General features: G+C 39.8%; 1 protein-coding gene across 6 annotated transcripts in view; it reads right to left on the bottom strand.

The window, feature by feature from the left end:
- NRF1 (nuclear respiratory factor 1) overlaps positions 1-21,528 on the bottom strand; it is a 137,130-nt gene that overhangs the window by 35,630 nt on the left and 79,972 nt on the right. For 5 of the 6 annotated variants that reach the window (XM_035021092.1, XM_035021093.1, XM_035021091.1 and 2 more), the window contains 4 exons: positions 10,748-10,906; positions 9,756-9,953; positions 9,042-9,143; positions 2,529-2,686 (listed from right to left, as the gene is read on the bottom strand). In XM_035021092.1, coding sequence (XP_034876983.1) covers positions 2,529-2,686; positions 9,042-9,143; positions 9,756-9,953; positions 10,748-10,906 — 617 coding nt within the window. Of the gene's footprint in view, positions 1-2,528; positions 2,687-3,157; positions 5,303-9,041; positions 9,144-9,755; positions 9,954-10,747; positions 10,907-21,528 lie in introns of those variants that run through there. The other variant, XM_035021096.1, reaches the window with a different exon arrangement.

The raw sequence follows: 21,528 nt of genomic DNA, 5'->3' as shown, positions 1-21,528 counted from the left end.
TCTCCTTGCCTTTAGAAATAAGCCCTGGTCCTTACACTAAAGGGAGCCAGAATGTGCCTTATATTTTCCACTATGTATAGGGTTCCCAGGACACTCACACTTCACTGGAATATCCAAGGTGCTGGCTCAATGAAATCAAGTTTCGATGGTCTTTAATGGTGGCCCCGTTAGGCTCCATACCACAGTGAGGGGTTACCAGACCAAGAGGGAGGTTTTCACTCTGGCCATGACTTTTAGGAAGTTTATCTGTGCATCCTCTCTTAAAGGAAGGAGTGGGGTTGGGCCAAAGTGCAAGGGGTCAAATAAGACTTTCATGTTACCGAAGAGCCACATGGTTCAATGGGCTAAGAAAAAAGTTTCAATCCCAGGTCACTCGGGGACTCACTGAGTACCCCTGGGAGGTGTGTGTGTTGCATACCTAATCAACCACACTCTGGCCACACTCCCTTCAAACCCAGTCACTTTATCTCCACCCTCACTACTTTAGTTTCCAAGGCTTTAACAAGGCACACTTGGCCTGCCTCTTCCTAATTGGCCTTCTATTTCTAATCTCATCGTCAGTAATTCTGAATAGACAAAATTTAAAATGCAATTTCAATGATAACTCTAATTCTTTTCTTTTTTTAGAGGGGTGAGGGAGAGAGAGAGAGAGAGAATATTAAGCAGACTCCATGGCCAGTGCGGAGCTCAATCTCACAACCCTGAGCTCATGACCCGAGTGTAAATCAAGAGTCGGACACCAACTGGACCACCCAGGTGCCCTGACAACTCTAATTCTTGAAGTGCTAACTATGGGCTGGACACTTCAATGAGAGTTTTATATATATCATCTCAGTGAATCTTTTTAAATTCTGTATGATGAAAATTATCCTTATGATGAGGAAACCAAGATCAAATGGCTAGTAAGTGGCAGAGCTAGAATTCAAACCTGAATCTGTGACCTCAGAACCTTCACAGCCCCCAGACTACACAGCCACATGGAAATCATTCGTACATAAGCCTGTCAAGACTTTCTAGTTATCTATCACCACCAATCTAAACATTGGCTGTTTTTTTTTTTTTTTTTTATTTTGGAGGAGGCGATCCCCTTCCGCTGAATTTCTACAATGTTCATGGTCTGTACTACACAATTCAATAGTGAATTACATTGAGTACTAGTGTTTACTAAGTGTTTTACTTAAATCAATTTCCCCAAAGATAACAGTAGGACTTCTCTTTGGGCAGACGTTGTATCTTAGAGCACTCCTTATTTCACAACCTTCCCCAGGAGAGTGCAGGCAGGTCACAGGAATTCAGTGGCTAACTGTGACGCTCACAGCTGCTGCACCTAACTGGGAGAGTAGCCTTACCATACGCCAGGCACTGATCTAAGGATCTTGCGTGCAGTGGCCTTCTCAGTCCTTATAACACCCCTACAAGGGAGCTATTGTTATTACACCCATTTCACAGAAGAGGAAAGCCTGGGCACTGAGTTCAAGTAAATAATCCAAGGTCAAACAGCTAGTAGGTGACAGAGCTGCAATGTAAACCCAGATGGTCTAGCTTCAAGACCCACACTCTTAACTATTAGGTAAAATGCTTGGGTCCACTGAAACGAAAATTATGTCAGCAATGAAGAAGAAGAATGATATGGGCATGATCTGTCAAAAACCAACAGAAGGAAGCAAGCAGGGAACAATATTGTTTTGGAAACTCTCTCACTGGAGTATCCCATTCTGCAGCACCTTTCCTAAACATACCTGAAGAAAAATATTTAAATTATTTTTCCTAATAATCTAAATAAAACTCATTTCAGGGCGCCTGGGTGGCTCAGTTGGTTAAGCAACTGCCTTCGGCTCAGGTCATGATCCTGGAGTCCTGGGATCGAGTCCTGCATCGGGCTCCCTGCTTGGCGGGGAGTCTCCTTCTCCCTCTGACCCTCCTCCCTCTCGTGCTCTCTGTCTCTCATTCTCTCTCTCTCAAATAAATAAATAAAATCTTAAAAAAAAACAACAAACTCATTTCAAAGTCACTGATAAGCAAGGGAAACAAATTTCCTGAAAAGTCAGTAAAATCAGCTCTCAACCAGTCCAAACATGGATTAATGCCTCTAACAAAAAGTAGTTTCTTTTGTAGGTGTGAAAGTATGACTAAAGCAATTTGTTCTGTAGGGTAAATGGAAAATCAGTCCTGAAGCTGCTTGCTTTATTATATCCATTGGTCCCTTTAAAAACCCAAAGGTACTCAAACCCTGCTGCTTTCGGTCTGATAAAGGGCACAAGGTAGGCTAAAGTGAAACGGATCGATGTCCCTGGACCAGCAGGCTTGAGCTGGAAGTCAGAAGGCTGGACTGGTTGCTGCGGGGTGGGGTGGGGCAGTAACGGGGTGAGCGAGGCTGATCAGAAGCCAAACTACAATACCCTAGGGGCCAAGAGTGTTAATGTTAAGCTCCAACCGCCAGTTGTGACAGAGGTACCACATTTCTCTTTTCGACCTGTAGGGAGGGACAGATTCACCGTCCTCGTGTGTTCCCCCAGCCCTGCCTCCACCTGTTGAGTGCCATGGTGACTGTAGCTCCCTGTTGCATCTCCTGAGAAGCTGCCACGGCGGCCTCCGCCAATGAGGCCACCGCCTGGGTGGCCTCTGACGCTTGCGTCGTCTGGATGGTCATCTCACCTCCCTGTAACGTGGCCCAGTTTTGTTCCACCTGAGGCAGAAAGGACAGGAGAGTAAAGAATCAAAGTCACAAAAGGATTATAACAAATTGCTACGTGCTCAGCCAAATACATACACATTTTTAAATTAACATGACCTACAATGTACAGAACAGGGTTTTTAGTATGCTATCTTTTGTGTATAAAAAGGGGGGGGATTAGAATATATATTTGAATTTGCTTATATTTGCACAAAGAAATTCTGGAAGGACACAAAAGAAACCACTGAAAATATTTTCCTCCTTGTGTGTGGCGGGGAGGGGAGTTGTGGGAATAGGTTGGCGAGGAGACAGAAAGCAAGATTTTCCCATGTACACTTTTAAATAATTTTTGAAATATCAGAGCCATATCAATGTATTATCTATTCTTTTGAATTCTTTTGAATAGGTAATATATTAATATGGCTCGGATTAAAAAATTTGAATAAACCATAAAATTCAAAAGTTAGAATTTTTGAATAGACCATAAATATAATTCTAAAAAAATTCAAATGATACCAAAGGATATGCAATGCCAGTACTCCCGACCTTTTGCCCAGAGGTGACTACGGTTACCTATTTCTTATGTGTCTTTGCAGGGACATTCTCTCTATATGCAAGCATATTTACACACACACACACACACACACACACTCCCTCCTATTTCCCCCTTTCTACTCCCTCTTAAAAAATAAAAATGGCAGCTTATTCTACATTATGCTTTTGTGCCTTGCTTGTTTCACCAACAATGCATCTCTGAAGTGATTCTATTTTGGAACATATAAAACTACTTCATTCATTCATGACTCATAATGATGGCTGCACAGCATTGTAGTATATGAGCACACCATGATTTATTTAACCAGCCATCTTTTAATGGGCATTTAAGAAGTTTCTAGTCTTTTGCTATTACAAACAGTACTGTGATGAATATCTTTGCATACCACATTGTATATTTTATGGGAGTCTATTCATGGGGTAAATTCCTAGAGGTGGGACTGTATATTAAAGTTATTATATATTTTAATTTTTAATGGAAACTGCCAAATTCAGGAAACTTTTTTTTTTTTTTTTAATGTAGCAAAAACTGCTTTCCTTTTAGTGGAGAGGAATTATGAAGAAACAAAATAAAACATACAAAAAAACTTTTATCTGGTGAGAGAACAGACTAGAATTTAGTTTTGTTAGATCAAGGACAGGGGTTTTCTCGGCACTGGCATTATTAACATTTGGGGCCAGACAAGTTTTTGTTCTGGGGGGCTGTCCTGTGCACTGTAGGATGTTTCGCAGCACCCCGGGCTTCTCCCCACTCACTAGATGATAAGAGCACCCTCCCCAGTCATGATATTCAAAAACATCTCCAGACATTATCAAATGTCCTGGGGGGGGGGGGGGGGAGGTGTACCCTGATTGAGAGCCACTCCTTTTAGTATAATGCTTTGCATTTAGAGAGTTCTCAGTCCTGGATACCTATATCTAGCTACTTCAGTCTATTTTGCTCAATAAGGGCAGTTGATTAATTATTCGCCCTCAAAAACAAAAAGCAGCAGGGGCAGTGAAAGCAATTTCTAATAAAAATTAGGGTAGGTGATAAATCAGTCTGCTCAGGTACAATATCTCTATGGGTTTGGGTCTCAGGATGTTAGCTGTGCTCACTGGAGCTCTGATTCACATTACTTGGGCCCAATGAGTAGAGAGCTTGTGCTTGCATATTAACTGTGTCCCAAAGAAAGTGTCACAAGCTGAGGAGAGGTAGATACTTAAAATGCCTCCTGCTTTTCTACTGCCATACTTAGATGATGACAGTGCTTCTCAGAATGCTTGTCAAAAGCCTCCCAGAAAATGGGACATTCCTTTGAACTACCCTAGTATTTGCCCTGAGTTCTCATAGGCAGTGGATTATGCCAGCAAGCCTTCAGAGCCCATCACTAAGAGGCGGAGACATCCCATTTCCTCCCCTTAGGGCTGCAAAGTTGCCCACTCAGGAACTCACAAAACTCTTGCTTCCCAAGAGTTAATATCTCTTTGATTTCATTACTCCAGTGAGTGTTACTGCAGATGATGCCACTTTAAATGGCAAGTTACACTGCCAATTTGTAGATGGTCTATGATTCCACTCAAAACACCAGCCAAAGCTGGCCAGCCCCTGTCACCTTTTGCCATTAAACAGTCTTCCTCTTTCCAGATCTGCCCCTCTATATTTTTGCCCATCCCACTGCAGAGCTTGGCCTAGTGCAGCTCTCCCAATACTCAGACTCCAATGGCAGCAATTTAATGTATACACATTTAGTTACAACTGTATTCGTAGCAAAAATGGTATCAGAAAGTTGCCATATACAGTATACTTTAAGGAAGTTAAATTATATGGCATGAAAGATTAATGGATGGTGGCAAAGGGTAGAGAGGAAATAGGAAGAAGAAGCAGACAAAGAGATTTCTATTCAGAATAATGGCAGGTGATAAATAAATCACTTGGGTGTTAACATTTCTTTGGAATTTCCTATTCTTCAGCCTCAGTGCTTTAGTTGTATTTGCTTGAGCTCTTGTTGCGCTCCCTTTCCATCTGTTGGGAGCCACTGTGTGGTTATCTATGCCGGATGTCACCATGTCCCAGAGAAAGGGCCCCAAGCCCTAGGAGGGAAAGATATTCAGAGGGTGTACAGTTAGCGTCAATGCTTTTCTGAGAGACCCACTCCAATGAGGCCCTTCCACACTCTCCCAGTGCGATGCACTGCATGTGCTGTGCCCTTCGATAGGAACACAACAACTCCCACCTTTGCTTCTAGTCTGACCTCAGGTGAACCTTAAGGAGCCCAGACAACTCCCTCTAATCCCCTGGGGCCGAGGCTCAGGATCTCTCCTCTGTGATCCATAGCACCCTGGGCTTGCTTCCTCTAGATCCTTACCTCATTGCCATTGTGCTTTGATGTGTTTTTCTCTACCACCTACCTGTGTGCTCCTTAAGAGCAAGAGCAGTCTTTATTTTCCTCTATGTATTGAATCTATGTAAATGGCACAGGGCTCAGAAAGTGTTTACTGAATGGCAGGTGGAGAACATATTCCTTTATTCATGTTTTCCTACTTGTTCTTCAGCCTACTTATATTTCAGGTAAACTGATATTCATTAAAAAAACCATCTAGAATAAGTTGTGCTACTGTTACATGTGGGATGGGTCAGCTTAAGATTCATGTCTTCAATGTCTTTGTACTTTGGTTTCTTCTTCTTCTTCTTCTTCTAACAGAACCATATATACCATTATGATCAGATACCATTCTCTTTCAAAATTTGACTTTTCTGACACTTGAATGCGATTAATATCACCACCACCAATTGGTGGTCTTATAACACAACAGAATAAATTCTCAAACCCATTTGCATTTGTAAGTATGCCATCAAAATTGAAATTGTATAAATATTTTGAAATCAACAGTTTATTTCATATTATCTTGAAATTCTTTCCTTGTTCCTTTTTTTTAAAGTAGGTTCCACGCCCAATGTGGGGCTTGAACTCATGACCGTGAGATCAAAAGTCGCAGGCTCTTCCAACTGAGCCAGTCAGGTGCCCCAAAAGTCTCTCTTTTTTTAAAGTTTGTTTATTCATTTAAGAAATCTCTTTACCCACCGTGGGGCCCGAACTCACAATACTGAGACCAATAGTCACATGCTCTTCCCACTGAGCCAGCCAGGCGCCCCTATTTCCTTGTTCATTTCTAAATGTCTATGTAACTTATAGTGTCCTTAATTAGTTTTAAGCTGACTAAGGTTAGAGATTTTTTGTTTCTTTGTAACTATAGTCAACCCTTGAACAACACAGGTTTGAACTGTGTGGGTCCATTTATAAGGGGATTTTTTTTCAATAAATACAGTGTAGTACTATAAACATGTTTTCTCTTCCTTATGATTTTTAAAATAACACTTTCTTTAGCTTGCCTTATTGTAAGAATACAGTATATAATACATATAACATACAAAATATGTGTTAGTTGATTGTTTATGTTATCAGTAAGGCTTCTGATCAATACTAGACTATTAGTAGTTAAGTTTTGGGGGAGTCAAAAAGTTATATGTGAATTTGACTGCATAGGGGGTCTATGCCCCTAACTCTCACATTGTTCAAGGGTCAGGGGGACTTAGATTATTGGGCATTCTCAGGACATAAGAGTATTCAAACAGATTTGGGAGACCATATGTTACCAGAAGAGACAGGCCCCCAATGGTCCTTCTAATAAATGTAACTAACTGGATGTTGAAGGCAGTGAAGTCTAATGGCAAGAGGTCTCACTGGCAAGGTTAGTAGGATAACAAAATGACCTCACAACTTCTAAAAGTATTAGGTATCATTTATTTTTGTAAAGTACTTTCTGTTCCTTGGAAGAAAAGATGCGAAATATAAGGCAGTAGGATGTTTTTACTGAGTCATCTGATATAATGTTTCATTAACTTGATGTGGTCTTATCTGCCCTAAGCAGTGAGATATTTTGAGTAATTCCAGTTCTTATGGTCCAAAACTGAGATGCTAACAACATGTCAACATCTAGGAGAAATGAGAAGGCAAAAAAATCACACTTTAAAAATCTAAAAACATTTTGTCCCTTTCTGAGATAACCTGTGCTGCTTCTCTTCATACCATTTTTATTTCACTGTAAGTGTGCAAAGAGTTACATTTTTTTTTTAATCTGACTGAATTTGGGTATTTACCAGCAGGCTATTTCTGTCATTCATCCATTCCTACAATAGATGACTTAAAAATGATGTGCTGAAAAAGCCGCAGATAAGTCAGTGAGATTTTTTTTTTAATTCTTCCTATTTTTCCGTGCACTTCTGCATATGTTAATTACCACTATATACGTGAAGTTATTTAGTAAAATGGGCTTCAAAGAATTAGTCTCTAGAGAAGTGTTTAAGAAACACAGAGCTGCTGTCTTTAAACAGTATCAGGAAACATTCAGTAGGGAGATATGGTTGATAACTTTGGTTAAGTCAGAGAGTTAAGAAATCTTGTGAATGTACCCACCACTATCTTCTCTATCACTTTCACACTTCAAGTTCTAGTGTTATCTGGTGTCCTCCAGTTCTAGTGTTTGGGGGCTGACAGATTTTTCCCTCGGCTAATCCATACTCTTCCATGATGTTTATATACTTATAAATCGACTGTTACTTTCCTATACTGTAAAACCAAATGCTGCTCCTGCCCCCAAACCTTCCCAGACTCCCTAGCTGGAAACATTCTCTCCTGAAGGCACAGACCACTTTGCAGCATCTTCTACAGCACGGAACAGAGTTCATTTATGTAGACACTTCTCTCCCCCACCAGACAGGAGGAGCGTCTTGCGAGCAGGGTTCCCGTGTAAATCCACTTCACACATCTAACGCGTCAGTGCAGCATGATGGGGGCTCACTTCCTGTGGGCCGACTGCGGAGCCTGGCTGTATTTCTCTTCATCTCCCTAGCCATGAGAACTTTCTCATTTCTCTCCCTTTCCTGAGTTGTGCAAATGAAAATGACTTTTGTGGTGTTCTGAGTGGAAAGCCCCATGGTTGTGAACAAGGATGAGATAATACTTTTAGCTTTATTTCTAATACTGCTCTTTGACATTTGTTAGCTGTTTTTGAAGCTTCAGGGCTACACCATACTGGTACCTTTAGGGGAAAAGCCCACAGTGCCTTAATGAACCCTTTCCTGAACTTCACAAATGGCTCAGAGCTCAGAGCCTGGACAACATTTTTCTAAATGCATTACTCAGCTTCGACACTTACTCCGTGACTTTGGGCAAGTCACCTAACCTCTACATGTTTCAGTTTTCTCATCTATAAAGTGAAGATAACAGAACCTATTCTTAAGAGGGTTGAGCACTTAGCTTACCAAGTGCTCAATTAAGGTTAGCTACCATTAGGTTAACATCCCATTAATTACCTTGATTTTGGTAGAGCAGGATTTTTTCATAAAGTCTTTTCAAAGGCATATGAAAAATGTAATAAATCATGGCCACTGATTTACAAATATTTTTATCCCTCCAAAGAATTCTTTAGTAGCTCCAGTCTTAATGATCAAACTTTTTTTAATAAAGCCCAATGATTAAATCTGTGGGATTCACAGCATAAAATATTACATGGCTAATCTCTTTTTATTGTGTATTACACAAAATGCTATATTGCAAACGTGAAATTATAATTTCAGTTATTACAATTAATATACACAGCCTAAGATACTTTGCAAAACTGTCACGGCCTGATGTTTTAAAAGGCTTAAATAAAATAATGCTATAGCTGTGTCGGCTACCCGGTCTTTTTATCTTCCGGACTCTAACTACTCCCTCACTGAGCTACACATTCAAGTATTTGAGTAGACGCAGACCAAATCCTTTCTTACCTCTCCATCAGCCACTGCAGAATAATTCACTTGGGCAACAGTGACCGTGGTTGGCAATTCTGAAGCATCAGCCAATGTGGCTACCGTTGCCCCTGTACCAACCTAAAGAAAAACACGGAGGGTGATGTCAGCGGATGGATCCTTCTACCTCCCCCTTACTCGGAAGTTAAGATTCATGTAGCCCCAAATTCAGCATAGGTAATGATTGACGTGCTTTGTAATGTGAAATGAGTTACTAAACTCATATCTCAGACACTTATATGAGTTTCAGAACTTTATTTCAACCAGATAAATCAATATCAGAAGCTATCACGTTTCACCATCAGTAAACTAGTATCAGTCAACCAACTTTCTACTTTCACCCCAATCTGAATTTTAGAGGTTCCCCATCTACCAACAAGTTATGTTTTACCTCAGAAGAGCTAATTCTGAAGGAATAGCTCCTGGTCCTTGACAGAATGAAACGGTACAAAAGTAGCCAATTTAACAGTGCTTTGTTTTGGAAAAAACAAAGAAAAAGCTACCGACAGCTCTGTATTTAACAAATGGCAAACAATTTAAAGTATTCTTCAAAAATCAATTTCAGATAGAAAGACTTTGGGGAGCTATAAAAAGTTAATTAGGAGTTTGCATGACAAAAACTTTCTCCAGTCTGAGGGGAGGTGCCCACTGATCCACCTCAGAAACCAATCTGAGAACCATAGGTTTACTCACCTGGATAAGCGAGACAGTGCCATCAGGGTTACTAAAGGTCTGGACTACGGTCTGTGATGGTACAAGATGGGCTATACTGTGTGTGGTTGTGGCCTGTGTTTGTGTTTGCTGATCTTCGAAAGCATACAAAAGGTCCTCCCGCCCATGCTGTTTGTAACAGTTTTTAACTATGGTCCGTAGTGCCTGAGTCCATGAGACCTGTCACCAAAAGATCAGACAAGCACATTAAAGTCACAAAGAATGTTGGTTATTCAGCCTCACTATGGAATAAGCAGGTGCTTATTTATCAAACCAAACCAAACCTGTACAGAATAAGCTCCCTTAGGGTTATTTCCCTTAGACTGATTGTGGCCCAAAGAAATTCAGCACCAAGCACCAAAGATTTCCCACTAGTTTCCTTCCTGATCAAAGCCTGGTTTAGCTTTTGGGTTCTTCTGAGGCCAACTCACAAAAGAAGTTTACTCTTTTGTCAAGAGTCTTACATTAAGATTCTCAATAAACTTCCAGGCTAACTAAAAAACAAATATGCAGAAAAAGCAAGGGATGACATCTAGTTGAGCCCATCTTTTTAAAAAGAAGTATCATTATCAGACTCAGCCAACTTCTCATCTCTTTAATTCTATATTTATATTTCTCAACAGTGGTTCCGGCTAACCAGAAATAAGGACCTCTTCTAAGTCTTCAAAGTGATTAATACTTCTTCTTAACGTTTCTTCAGTTTTTCCAAGCACCTCATAATATTAAAACTGCTCCAAAAGGCAACGAGGCAGAGAGAAGTGTAAACTCATGGACCCGCCCCGAGTCTTTATAGTGATGAAGTGATGGAATGGGAAAGGCTACAAATCAGACAGTATCAAACTTCTTTGGGAGACAGGTTTGACTTTCACACATATTTTTTAGACTTTTTAGCATAAGAAGTAGAACCCCAAAAATTGAGGTGGTTGATTCAGAGTGGAAAAGCAACAGGCTACTCAGGTCGGAGAAACCCTCACCCTCTGCTTTTGCTCTTCTGTGCGGACGTCACTCCGGACATTTGCCCATGGGATATCTTCAGGCCACCAGATGGGCTTGCAGCTCTCTTTGCCCCAGCCTGGTTTTCCTCGACCTGTGGAGTACTTGAGCATCTCTGGAATAAATGCCCGAAGCTGGGCCTGGAAGACAAGAGTGTGGTCATCAGCAGTCATGAAAAACATCTGGGATGTGATTGTGTCTTCCACCAAATTCTAAGATGATAAAACAGAGAGCCTTCCTGGAGGGTCCCAGGGAATTCTAAGATGTGACTGATGAGAACCTATTGTTTTTCCACAGGTTACCACAGCTCCATGGGTGGCTGAGAATTATACATATGTTGGTAAAGTATACCTTAAGCTATATTTCATTGACTTGGCCCTAGAAGATCAAGAATACCTGCCAACAAGTTTGATTTCTGCCTAAGATACTATGGATGCTATTTCTCTGATTTCCATCCTACAGCTCTCCACACATTTAAGGTGTCAAACAAAGCCGATGTGTTTTCAACATTGTTCTGGAGGTAGTAACCAGGGCAAATAGATCAGAGAAATAAGAGGTGAGGAGCAGGAAGAATCATCCCTATTTGTAGATGATATGACTGTGCATCTGGAAAACCCCAGATAATCATATGAAAAACTACTATAAACAGTAATAGCATTCAGGAAGGTGGTTGGTTACAAATGGGAAATAGGGTCTACTTAATAAAAAGGGAAAATAACCCTAAAGCTTTTCCAGAAAGTTTCTGGTATGCTAGGCCAACGTCTCTGAGTCTGGCATACACATAGAGTGAGCATATGTGATCTTAAACACATTATGGACTTCATTCAGATTTATTTCACAAATCGAATCCAGACCAGGCAGGTGTTAAACCAGAGACAACTGCCATTCTTTAAATCTTGGCACAGTAACCACACTGAGTGTGTATGTTGGAGGAGAAGGGGCGCTTACTTTGTGAATACTCTTAATTGCTAACAATGAATTTTGGCAAGAGAAGCAGTTTATCAAGTTATAACGTTCTTCCCTGGATCTACTGCTTTCCCTTTAACCTCTGCAACACTCCAGAGAGAAGCAGCATCCTCCAACTAAGGACACATCCATACTACCCCTACAGCTCAAGACCAAAAGGAGAAGACAATTTTAGCAATGAGTCAGACCCAAGGACATGGGCTTGTAGAAATAAAAGAGAAAAAGAAAACAGAAATGGGAACGGTTAAGTATTAATGGGAGAATGAGCACAACACCAATTTTATATTCAAGAGCCTATTGAGATATCAGGTGTTCTTATTTGACTATTATTTTACCAGAAGCTGATACCAATTATTATATAATAGGGAATCATGAACCCAAATCAGTAATGCTTCCCCTAACGAGGAGAGCTCTGGTTGACTGTATTTGCATCATCGATCCTTGTGCCGAGCCTGCCATTTCACCTCCCCAAGTCCACCTCTCCCAGACAGTCTCCTGCCTACAGGATATGATATAATACACTCTGTATATATTTGGCTCTGCGGCACCAAGTGCCAGGCTAATAGAAAGTATCCATTTGCAAACCCAGGCTATCAGCTGGCTCATGAGGTCACTCCTTCAGTTATTTTAAGAAAGTGCATCTCAAAGTCATTTTCCCCTTTATCCTGCTTTCCTGGGAGTGTGTCTTTTTCTTGCTTCAGATACAGAGAGAAGGAAAAGGCTTAATCCTCACACACAATATTTGCGTTTCTTCAAGGTAAAAAAATAATGGCTTTCTCAGATGCAAAATAAACTGATACCGCACACTTTCACAAGTCTCTCTTTTCTTTTAATCCCATTAACACTCTCCAAAAGGAGAGTTCTGAATATCCATACCTAGCAGAGTCTGGAGATAATGACGTAAGGCTCAACAGCTCTAAATTAACATAAGACTACAGCGTTCAGAAGAACTTGCTGTCAAAAACACTTGGCTGACAGTCCGCTCCAATACCACCTGGAACCCCATACATTCTCTAATTCTGATGACTTTCAGCTTCTGATCCCGCACCCATTCGCATCATGGTTTCGCACACTCTTCAGCCCTGGGTCACCCTGGCACCTGGTGGCAGACACCTTCCATCCTGTCTTGTTTTTTTGGCTCTCTCACATTAGGCTTGCACTGGGTTTCAAGGACTCACAGGTTACAGGAGTGTGGGCAGTGCACCAATCTACTCAAAACCCTCCTCTGCCTTCTCTCCGACCACCTGTCTTCTCAGTCTTAGTCTTTGCTGGTAGAACGCCACTTTCTTTCCCTAGACAGCCAAGCTCAAAATCTCAGTCAGCTTTACCTCTTTCCTTCAACACCCATCTAGCTACTCATTGCAAGTTCAATTCTTTCTTCTTTGAAATGTCTGTGCTCTCCATCCCTTCTTCTTCAGACCCACCTTCATCCCCACTTCCTAGCCCAAGGCTAGTGCATCCTTCTAGCTGACCTTCTTGTGGAACTCCACGTTCTCCCCTTTCTTCCTCATCCCATGCATCCTTGACAGACAGATTTCCCTAAATGCTGCACAGATCCTATGCTCAAAAACAAAAACAAAAACAAAAACTTTCAAATGGTCTCTCACTACTAGCAACCAAACTAGACTCCTCTGTTTAGCTTTTCCAGCCCGCCACAATCCGGCCTCCCAGCACACTCAGTTCCTGCTAATTGCCAAGAGGCAGCCTTGGTCCTATTTAGGTGAATCTCTGCACTATCTTATGAACTGAACTCATTCCTGCTTTATCCTTTTGATTTGTTCCCCTTACTGGAGCACCTTCTCAAGCTACTATTCCAATGCCGACACTTGTTCCTTATTGCCCCGCAAATCCCACATTCTTTGTGAAGTCTCTCTTTTTTTTTAAATGAAGATTTTATTTACTTATTTGAGAGAGAATGAGATAGAGAGAGAGCATGAGAGGGGGGAGGGTCAGAGGGAGAAGCAGACTCCCTGCCGAGCAGGGAGCCCGATGCGGGACTTGATCCTGGGACTCCAGGATCATGACCTGAGCTGAAGGCAGTTGCTTAACCAACTGAGCCGCCCAGGTGCCCCTCTTTGTGAAATATCTCTTGACTACTTCTCGAGTCAACTTCTTGTCAATCAGTCAGTAAGAACACAAACTCCAGACTCAGAGAGTTGGCTGTGAATCCCAGCTCTCTCTGACTGTTAATTTTCTCAACTGCAAAATGATAATGGCAAGTATACAGGGTCAATTCAAAGGATCAGAGATAGTGGGGATATATGCACATAGTTGCACTGACTTAATAGCAGTTTTACTATTATTACTTCAGTCATCAGCCCTTTTCTCAAATTCAAAGAAAAAGTAAAAAATGTTCTGAAATGGTTTTCTAGTATTAAACACACTGTGATGTATAGAAAGACATTTATCCTTAGTTTTCCAAGGTGGGTATGGTGGGTATGGTGAAAAAGGCAGAAGGAAATAGAAGTATGAGTCTATATGTATCTGTGTAAACATGGTTGAAGATGAGAAATAAAGAATGCTAGATTCAAAAAGTGACCATCGAGGCCAATTCCATGCCTTGAGGAAGCAAGCTGTTACCAACATGCCCCAATGCATAGATGGTTTAGGCAATTTGTTCTGTGGGATCTTTGAGCATTTTTTTTTTTAAGTGTACAAGCAGATTACTAATGGAAATCATCAGAAAATGGGACTCAACTGTAACCATAATTAGAGAACTAGAACGAGGCAGCTGTCAGAGATGTTTCATGTGCTAGAAATCTCTGGATGGGAAATGTCTCAAAGTTTTGGGAAGAAGAAAGTAGGAGAAACAAGCAACACGCAAGGAAGGTTGCGTCCACAGGCAAAACTCCATCAAAAATTAAAAAATGGGACCAGAGTGAAATTTAACTGCTGGTATACAAGTTCTAATTCAGAGGCAGATTTTAACTTTTTACTAATTATCAACTGTATAAATTTGCCCCCATATCAAAACAAGAGATAAAGAGCACTTTCTACTATAAAAGTTGACTTTTCAAGTCTGTACATTTGGGGGATGAAGACCATTCTTTGCTTTTAAATGCATAGAAATGATGTGACTTCACTGAAAAAGATGATTTTCCACCAGACTATTATTTTATACTGTCCCAAATAAACAGTGCTAAGGCTAAAGGGACTATCATTAAGGGAAAATGAACTATTCAGTATAGAAAGAGTTAAATGATTTCTTTCCAGAATTCAGCACTGTGCTCTCATTACCAATTGGATTAATTACTGGTCCTGGAGAGTTTTGGAAACCCAAGCTACTCAATGTGCTTGTTAAGGAAGGTTTGTCTTTAATCCCCAGAGGAGACAATCAACAGGATCAGCAAAGGTAAAGCCTACCCTCTCAGGCTGTCCTTTAATTGGGCTGCAGTAAGCTTTCCCAGCCTTTCATTCTGATTTAGGGTTCTATATGGGCTTAAAGTGCCCTGCTTGGTCAGGAAACCCACCCCAAACCAGCAAAGAGTAGAAAGTACCACTCTTTCCAGGGCACATTCAGCAAAGAAAAATGGTATCAAATTCCTGCCAGTGGCAGTCAAAAGTAAAGATTATGTAGAAACCATAGATGGTTTTAAAAAAGATTTTCTGAAATTCTAAAAAGTTTAACCCAGCCAAAATGAGACAATTCTATGTTAGAAATTTTCCACTTGTAAATTCAGTAAATTCTTTGCTGTCTTACCCTTATACATTCCCAAATGCCCATCTTCTCTCATTCTATCTTTGCTCTGCTTGTACCCGAGTCCTAGGATTTTTGAGGCCCCTGGTGTCTATTTTGATTCAGTTACCAAGAAAAGGCATCTCAAGACGTTTGCCAACTCCCCCTCTACTAAAGAGATGAGAATATACATAATAAATTTCAAGAGAAGGCTGCTGAAATCAAATTGTGTTGGCAGGTCATGTTTTCTATAGCCTATAGGGAAACAGGAATGTGGCAGAGAAGGAAGACTGGAGAATTTTCAGACTGTGGCTTCATTATTTTAACTTAAAAGTCAACAGACTCAATTATATTCAAATGGATATTTAAAGGGTACTAGAAAGCAAAAGCAAAATGATTTTTTTGCTCACTATTGAAAATGATTTCTACCACTAACCTCTGTTCATAGAGACAATGGAAGTGACTTTCCTTATTAGAAACGCCAATCCTGTATCCCCCATTCCCTGGTAGCACCAGCAGAAACACTGGCTTCTTTTAATCTCATTTCCCCATAAAACATATTCCCATAGAAACATGGGAAGAACAAGTTTGGAAGGAAAAATAAATTCAGAGAATAGGAGGGACATTCAATGAAGACACTCATTTCGAGACTCTTCTCTCAAGCCAACCCTCCTGCTGTCTGTCTTCACACCCCATCAACCTACCAAACTGTTCCTCGCGTTCATCATATTGCTCTTAAAATTCTACCTTCCCTTTGAAGGAGTCTCAGATTGGTCCATTTCTGCTACCTCATCCCAGCTGTACTCTTCTGTGCAAAAATCTAAATAAACAAAGTCCTCTTTTCCATCCACCTTCCCCAATCCAGTCACCTGTCAGCAGCAGAACATCCTTCCTTATAAGCCAAATTCTATGCATTTACATAAATATATGATGGAAAAGCACAGTTTTATTTTCCTTATTATTTTTTAAAGATTTTATTTATTTGACACGAGAGAGAGAGAGAGCACAAGCAGGGGGAACAGCAGACAGAGGGAGAGGGAGAAGCAGACTCCCCGCTGAGTGGGAAGCCTAATGCAGGTCCGATCCCAGGACCCTGGGATCATGACCTGAGCCGAAGACAGACCCTTAACTGACTGAGCCACCCAGGTGCCCCTGAAAAGCAGTTTTAAAGTGATGAAAGAAAACACAAATGGTATGATATTGTACATATTTTACTACAGCTCACTTTTTCCACTCAATATATTGTCACAGAGATCTCATGGTAGTACAACTAGAATAATCTCATTTTTAAGAAAAAGTAGTTCCCTAGTATCCACGATATAGATTTTTCCATTTTATTTAACCATTCTCCTGCTGATTAGCATTTAGATTATTTACAATGCTTGTAAAAATGTTCCTTTGTGCATAGGTGTGGGTATTTCTCTAGCAGCAAAGTGAAATTGCTGGTTAGAACGCATATGCATTTAAATTTTTTTTTTTTTTTAAGTAGGCTCCATGCCTAGCGTGAAGCCCAACTCAGAGCTTGAACTCACAACCCTGAGATCAAGACCTGAGCTGAGATAGAGAGTTGGATGCTTAGCCAACTGAGCCACCCAGGTGCCCCTGCATTTAACATTTTAATAGACACTGCCAAATTGTCCTCCAAAGAGTATCAATACCACTCCCATCAACAATACACACAAGACCCATTTTTTTCACACCCTCCCTCAAATTTTATTATCCAGCTTTCTTATTTTGATTCATCGAACGTGGGGGAAATGGTAACTATTTTAATTTTCATTACTAGTGAGGTTTTATATATTTACTGATTTATATATTTACTGATTTATATATTCACTGATTATTTTTTCTTTTTGTGAACTGTTCAGAATGCTTTGCTTATTTTTCTAATTATCTCTTTCTTATTAATTTGAAGGACATATTAATATGTTCTGGATATTAGTACTTTGCCATATAATCTGCAAATATCTTCCTCTAGTCTAATTGTATCCTGCATATGGAATTTGTAGGCCTTTATATGCCTTCTATTATTATTCCTAAATATATCATTACTCTTTTACTCTACTCAAAATATGCTATGTTCTACCTAAGAATTCAATAATTTTGTTACCAATAATTTTGTTATTCTCTTAATCTCATCCTGCATATCTAATATTTATAAAATGTTGAATGGCATCATATACATAAACATTTTTTGATAATTTTAGATGGTAGGAAAAGCCTACTTTGCATATAGGTTTTGACATTACAGTAGGGAGAAGTAATTTGGAACTATTATCTACAACAGTGGTTCTCAAAGTTGGCTGCACACTGGAATCACCTGGGGAGTTTTAAACACTATACATGCCTGGATCTCATTCCCAAAGATTCTGATTTAATTGGTCTGGAGTATGGCCTGGGCACTAGGATTTTAATTTCTCCAGGTGATTTTACTATGTGGCCAAGTTTGAAGACAACTCTACTAAATTTTTTTTTGTCATAAAATATACATAGCATAAAATTTATCATTTTAATATGTACAATTCAGTGGCGTTAAGTACATTCACAATGCTGTACAACCATCGCTCCTACTTCCAGAATTTATTCATCATCATCCCAAACAGAAACTCTGTATGCATTTAGCAATAACTCCCCATTCCTACTCTTCCCTGGCCCTGGTAAACTCTACTTTCTGTCTCATTTGCCCATTCTAGATACATCATTTAAGCAGAATCACACACAATATTTGTCTTTTCTGTTTGGTTTATTTCACTTAGCATAATGTTTCTACTCTTTGGGTAGAAGAGGCCAGACCTATGCTTTTTCAAAACAACACCCAAAAAACCTAAATTGACAGCTCATTAATATCTTCTAAGTAAAACATGTGAAGACCTGTGACTCACTTCTTCCTAATGAAGCAATCACTGTGCTGAATGTTTCTTAAGGTTTTTCCTGAAAACTGGTGAGGAATTACTATCCTATTGCATCATCACCCCAAGGGAATATTAAAGCAACAAAGACTGCCCCAGTGAGAGTAAGAGGAGGACAGTAAGTTCAGGTGAAGAAAGGGAAGGGGCAAGGGAAAAAGTAGCACATTTTTTTTAAAAGTATAATTACTGTAGAATATTTATATTAGTTTTAGGTGTACAATATACTGGCTTGACAATTCTATATATTACTCAGTGCTCACCAAAATAAGTGTAGTCACCATCTGTCACCATACAATGTTATTACAACATTATTGACTACATTCCCTATTCTGTTTCACCTCCTTGACTTATTTTATAACTAGAAGTTTGTACCTCTTAATCCCCTTTATCTATTTTGCCCATCCCCCCACTCACCTCCCCTCTGGCAACAACCAGTTTGTTCTCTCTATTTAAGAGTCTGTTTTGTTTTTTAGATTCCACATATAAGTGAAATCATACAGTATTTGTCTTTCTCAGTCTTATTTCATTAGCTTAACACCCTGTAGGTGCATCCATGTTGCTGCAAAAGGCAAGATCTCATTCTTTTTAATGGCTGAGTAATATTCCATTGTATATATACTACCTCTTCTTTATCCATTCATCTGTGGATGGCTACTTGGGCTGCTTCCATATCCTGGCTATCGTAAATAATGCTGCAATAAACACGGGGTGCATACAACTTTTTGAATCAGTGTTTTTGTTTTCTTTGGGTAAATTCCCAGTAGTGGAATTACTGGATCACATGGTATTTCTATTTTTAATTTTTTAAATTTTTTAAAAAAAACTTCTAAGTTTATTTACGTGATCTCTACACCCCATGTGGGGCTCGAACTCATGACCCCGAGATCAAGAGTTGCATGCTCTTCCGACTGAACCAGCCAGGCGCCCCACTATTTTTTTAAAAGTCTTTTTTTTTGTTTGTTTAAGAGAACGCAAAGGGTTTGGGGAGGAGCAGAGGAAGAGGGAGAGAGAGAATCTTAAGCAGGTTCCACGTGCAGCATAGAACCCAATGTGGGGCTCGATCTCATGACCCTGAGATCATGACCTGAACTGAAACCAAGAATTGGTTGCGTAACCAACTGAGCCACCCAGGTGCCCCAGAGCCCCAGTATTTTTAATTTTTTGAGAAACCTCCATTGTTTTCCACAGTGGCTGCACCAATGTACATTTCCACCAATAGTGCACAAATGTTCGATTTTCTCTACATTACCACCAAACTTATTTCTTGTCTTTTCGATACTAGCCTTTCTGATAGATGTGAGGTGATATTTTATTGTGGTTTTCGTTTGTATTTCATTGATAATAAGTGGTGCTGAGCATCTCTTCATGTGTCTGTTGGCCATCTGTAGGTCTTCTTTGGAAAAATGTCTATTTAGATTTTCTACCCATTTTTTAATTGGATTGTTTGTTTTTTTGGTATTGATTTGTATAACTTCTTTATATATTTTGGATATTAACCCCGTAACAGCTATATCATCTGTAAATATCTTCTCATATTCAATAGGCTGCCTTTGGTTTTGTTGACCATTTGCTGTGCAAAATATATTTATTCTGGCATAGTCCCAATAGTTTATTTTTGCTTTGTTTTCCTTGCCTGAAAGGACATATCCATAAATATGTTGCAAAGGCAATGTCCAAGAGATCACTGCCTATGTTTTCTTCTAAGAGTTCTATGGTTTCAGGTCTCCCGTTTAGGTCTTTAATCCATTTTGAGTTTTATTTTTATGTATGGTGAAAGTAAGTGGTCAAGTTTCATTCTTTTTTTTTTTAAAGATTTTATTTATTTGACAGAGAGACACAGTGAGAGGGGGAACACAAGCAGGGGAAGTGGGAGAGGGAGAAGCAGACCTCCCACCAAGCAGGGAGCCAAATGTGGGGCTTAATCCCAGAACCCTGGGATCATGACCTGAGCCAAAGGCAGACGCTTAACGACTGAGCCACCCAGGCGCCCCAGTCAAGTTTATTCTTTTGCATGTAGCTGTCCAGTTTTCCCAATACCATCTTTTTTTTTTAAAGATTTTATTTATCTATTTGACAGAGAGAGACAGCGAGAGAGGGAATACAAGGAGGGGGGTTGTGAGAGGGAGAAGCAGGCTTCCCGCTGAGGAGGGAGCCCGATGTGGGGCTCGATCCCAGGACTCTGGGATCATGATCTGAGCCGAAGGCAGATGCTCAATGGCTGAGCTACCCAGGCGCCCCCCCAATACCATTTTTTGATGAGAGTATCTTTTCCCCACTGCATATTCTTGCTTTTGTGGTCATAGATTAACGGACCATAAAATGGATTTATTTCTGGGCTCTTTATTCTGTTCTATTGATCTTTGTGCCTATTTTTGTGCCACTACCATACTGTTTTGATTACTATAGCTTTGTAGTATATTTTGAAATCTGGATTTGTGATACTTCCAGCTATGTTCTTCTCTCTCAAGATTGCTTTGGCTATTTGGGGTCTTTCGTGATTCCATACAAGTTTTAGGATTCTTTGTTCTAATTCTGTGAATAATATTGCTAGAATTTTGATAGGGATTGCACTGAATCTGTAGATTGCTTTGGGAAGTATGGAAATTTTAATGATATTAATTAATTAATTTTTAAATTTTAAGTAGGCTCCACACCCAATGTGGGGCTTGAACTCATGATCCTGAGATTAAGAGTTGTATGCTCTACTGACTGAGCCAGACAGGCACCCCTTAATATTAATTCTTCCAATCCATGAGCATAGAATATCTTTCCATTTGTTTATGTTGTCTTCAATTTCTTTCATCGATATCTTACAGTTTTCTGAGTATAGGTCTTTCACCTCTTTGGTTAAGTTTATTCCTAAGTATTTTATTCTTTTTGGTGCAATTGTAAATGGAATTGTTTTCTTCATTTCTCTTTCTTCTACTTTGTTATTAGTATATAGAAAGCAACAAATTTCTGTATATTAATTTTGTATCCTGCAACTTTACTGAACTGATTTATCAGTTCTAATAGTTTTTTGGTGGAGTATTTAAGTTTTCTATATATAGTACCATGTCATCTGCAAATAGTGATGGGGTTTTACTTCTTCCTTACCAATTGGATGCCTTTTATTTCTTTTTCTTGTCTGACTGCTGTGGCTAAGACTTCCAGTACTAAGCTGAATAAAAGTGGTAAGAGTGGACATCCTTGTCTTGTTCCTGGTCTTAGA

This window comes from Mirounga leonina, unplaced genomic scaffold (assembly GCF_011800145.1).
Source record: "Mirounga leonina isolate KUSES-001 unplaced genomic scaffold, KU_Mleo_1.0 Mir_174, whole genome shotgun sequence".
NCBI lineage: Eukaryota > Metazoa > Chordata > Mammalia > Carnivora > Phocidae > Mirounga > Mirounga leonina.
This window is presented reverse-complemented; position numbering and strand designations above follow the sequence as displayed.